Source organism: Nanorana parkeri, unplaced genomic scaffold (genome assembly GCF_000935625.1).
Source record: "Nanorana parkeri isolate BGI_ZX_2015 unplaced genomic scaffold, ASM93562v1 scaffold911, whole genome shotgun sequence".
Lineage (NCBI taxonomy): Eukaryota > Metazoa > Chordata > Amphibia > Anura > Dicroglossidae > Nanorana > Nanorana parkeri.
The window spans coordinates 90-3,901 of NW_017307179.1; the positions used below are offsets into that span (position 1 = coordinate 90).

The following is a 3,812-nucleotide window of genomic DNA, read 5'->3' on the forward strand; positions in this document are numbered from 1 at the left end:
GGCACCAACATCTTCGGCCATCTTGGCCATGGGGAGTCCCTTCATCCCGGCACCTGGCAGATGCGGGGATGGCACACTAAGCCGGGCACATGAACTCTCCAGAGTCAACCAAAACATTGACATATTATTACTGTCAGTCATTTTTGGTGTCACCCCCCTCCAATGGTGTCACCCGGGTGCAGGCCGCACCCCCCCCCTGTGACATCACTGCTCCCAGTCATCATGTGACCACTTTTTATAAAACATTCTTAATCTAAACCTACCGAAGCCACTTGGAAGGAATTATTCGTCCCTCGGTGGTCCAGATCGTGGCACATACAGGATACAAACAAGGCAAAGATTTCGATATCCCTAAAAAAGAGAGAAAATAAAATCAATTTGCATCAGAAAATGGCGGCGGTCGGATGAAATGAAGCCATATGGAAACCAACGCAAAGAAAGCAGCATCAAGAATCAGTCCTATTGCCATGGTAACAGATCCGAGTCACCGTCTCATTCTCCCCGGGCGAAGGAGGGGGAAACCTGACTGGGCTGATTTTGCTCCAATCAAGAGTGGACAGGAGGCGTTAGGCCAGCCCCCGCAGAACTGATCTGCTCATCTCTCTGCAGGAGAGCGCCACCCAGTGAGGGGTATGTACTCACTCCAGATAGTTGACCAGTTCCAGGTTCTTGTAGAGGAGATAGCAGAAATGCGTCACAGAGAAGGCGTGCATCCAGTTGTGATACGGAGGGTCCCTGTAACCCTTCTTCACCATAAGGCAAAACCTGCAGGGACGAATCATTACCTATCATTAGGCTGCCACCAAAACTACACCTCCCGTCATGCCCTGAATTAGGCTGATGGACTGGGACAAGGTCAGCGAGAGGCAGTGGGCGGAGATAAGTGTGGGGATGGGTGGAGCTAGGCTTGGTGTACCTAGGAGGTCATCAGCAGTGACCAGGATGAAAGCCCAATGTGACGTCACTAGTTCTAGGAAACGCAGGGGACACAATGGGTGACAACGCTGCATTTCGCTGACTGGGCTGCAGCGGTGACACCTGATTACAGGAAGATTTGGTTTAAAACCCAAAGTTCTACCTTAAAACTAGAAAATATTTGCATATTCCGGCATTCCGATTCACCGTGGCCCCACTCATTGGCTGATTTACTGAAGGTAATTAATTAATTATAGTAATTATATAATTATAGCATAGACAATGAGTGGGTGTGGCCATAATTAAGCATAGACAATGAGTGGGTGTGGCCATTATAAAGCATAGACAAGGACTGGGTGTGGCCATAATTACAGCATAGACAATGACTGGGTGTGGCCATAATTAAGCATAGACAATGAGTGGGTGTGGCCATAATTAAGCATAGACAATGACTGGGTGTGGCCATAATTAAGCATAGGCAATGGGTGGGTGTGGCCATAATTAAGCATAGACAATGAGTGGGTGTGGCCATTATAAAGCATAGACAATGAGTGGGTGAGGCCAAAATTACAGCATAGACAATGAGTGGGTGTGGCCATAATTAAGCATAGACAATGAGTGGGTGAGGCCAAAATTACAGCATAGACAATGAGTGGGTTTTGCCATAATTAAGCATAGACAATGACTGGGTGTGGCCATAATTAAGCATAGACAATGACTGGGTGTGGCCATAATTAAGCATAGACAATGACTGGGTGTGGCCATAATTAAGCATAGGCAATGGGTGGGTGTGGCCATAATTACAGCATAGACAATGACTGGGTCTGGCCATAATTTAGAATAGACAATGAGTGGGTGTAGCCATAATTAAGCATAGACAATGAGTGGGTGTGGTCATAATTAAGCATAGACAATGAGTGGGTGTGGTCATAATTAAGCAGACAATGAGTGGGTGTGGTCATAATGAAGCATAGACAATGAGTTGGTGTGGTCATAATTAAGCATATACAATGAACAGGTGTGGCCATAACTAAGCATAGACAATGAGTGGGTGTGGCCATAATTAAGCATAGACAATGACTGGGTGTGGCCATAATTAAGCATAGACAATGACTGGGTGTGGCCATAATTAAGCATAGACAATGACTGGGTGTGGCCATAATTAAGCATAGGCAATGGGTGGGTGTGGCCATAATTACAGCATAGACAATGACTGGGTCTGGCCATAATTTAGAATAGACAATGAGTGGGTGTAGCCATAATTAAGCATAGACAATGAGTGGGTGTGGTCATAATTAAGCATAGACAATGAGTGGGTGTGGTCATAATTAAGCAGACAATGAGTGGGTGTGGTCATAATGAAGCATAGACAATGAGTTGGTGTGGTCATAATTAAGCATATACAATGAACAGGTGTGGCCATAACTAAGCATAGACAATGAGTGGGTGTGGCCATAATTAAGCATAGACAATGACTAGGTGTGGCCATAATTACAGCATAGACAATGACTGGGTGTGGCCATAATTAAGCATAGACAATGAGTGGGTGTGGCCATAATTAAGCATAGGCAATGAGTGGGTGTGGCCATAATTAAGCATAGGCAATGAGTGGGTGTGGCCATAATTACAGCATATACAATGAGTGGGTGTGGCCATAAGTAAGCATAGACAATGAGTGGGTGTGGCCATAATTAAGCATAGGCAATGGGTGGGTGTGGCCATAATTACAGCATAGACAATGATTGTGTGTGGCCATAATTTAGAATAGACAATGAGTGGGTGTGGCCATAATTAAGTATAGACAATGAGTGGGTGTGGCCATAATTAAGTATAGACAATGACTGGGTGTGGCCATAATTAAGCATAGACAATGACCGGGTGTGGCCATAATTAAGCATAGACAATGACTGGGTGTGGCCATAATTAAGCATAGACAATGACTGGGTGTGGCCATAATTAAGCATAGACAATGACCGGGTGTGGCCATAATTAAGCATAGACAATGCCTGGGTGTGGCCATAATGAAGCATGAGTGGGTGTGGCCAGTTGTGGTTCCTCTCCAATTATCGATGGGCAGAGGGCGGGACATACCTGACCAGCGTCGTCCGATCCATCTTGTAGTTATTGACGAAGTTCATGTCCTCAAACATACTGAGAATAGCCTGTGAGAGGAGGCGGAGGAGAAACGCGTCAGCATACATGGGGCAGTGCCTGACTATAATATAGGACAGCCAGCAAGATTGCTGCCCCAAGAGCTGAAAATCTAACGTCTGGCAGCTGCAGAGTTGCTGACCTGGCGGGAATGGGAGTCATTGAGTATATTGGATATTGCCGTCTGGCAGGGTAAAGGGTTAAGTAGATACTTTGCATATTGTAACTCTGGAACTCGGAGGGTTAATGGGATGTGGTGCAGTCTGGGATCTCAGGGGTTACGTGGATGTAACCCCACAGTAATACCCACCACCCAATGACCCCACTAGTAATACCCACCACCCAATGACCCCACTAGTAATACCCACCACCCAATCACACCTCGAAAAATACACACCACCCAATGACACTGAGTAATACCCATCATCCAATCACGCTATGAGTTATACCCTCCATCCAATAACACTATGGGGTTCACACAGCACTAGTAGATTACCCCGATGAGTACGGGAAACTCTTGGGTGGGTTAATATTAGGAACTCTGTATGCAGAATACAAGACCTTTTCAATGTTTCAGCACCAAAAAATTGTCACCAGATGCCCCGCCCCCCAAGCCTATCATGTGATATCACTTACCATAATGGTGTCGTCTTCAGGGAGGGATCGGGGGGTGTAGCAGAACTGTGCAAAATTCGGATCGATCTGGGAGACCAGCTGAATCCCTTTGCTCTGTAACTTATTTGTTT

The 3,812-nt window shown here is 45.9% G+C and overlaps 1 protein-coding gene across 1 annotated transcript in view; it reads right to left on the bottom strand.

The window, feature by feature from the left end:
- Positions 1 to 263: 263 nt before the first annotated feature.
- Positions 264 to 3,812, bottom strand: part of LOC108794906 (cGMP-dependent 3',5'-cyclic phosphodiesterase-like) — a gene marked incomplete at its 3' end in the record, with an annotated part of 167,647 nt that continues 164,098 nt past the window's right edge. Inside the window, exons 21-23 of the mRNA XM_018566048.1 lie at positions 3,007 to 3,077; positions 643 to 765; positions 264 to 351 (exon numbers count right to left, since the gene is read on the bottom strand). Coding sequence (XP_018421550.1) covers positions 264 to 351; positions 643 to 765; positions 3,007 to 3,077 — 282 coding nt within the window. The remainder of the gene's footprint in view (positions 352 to 642; positions 766 to 3,006; positions 3,078 to 3,812) is intronic.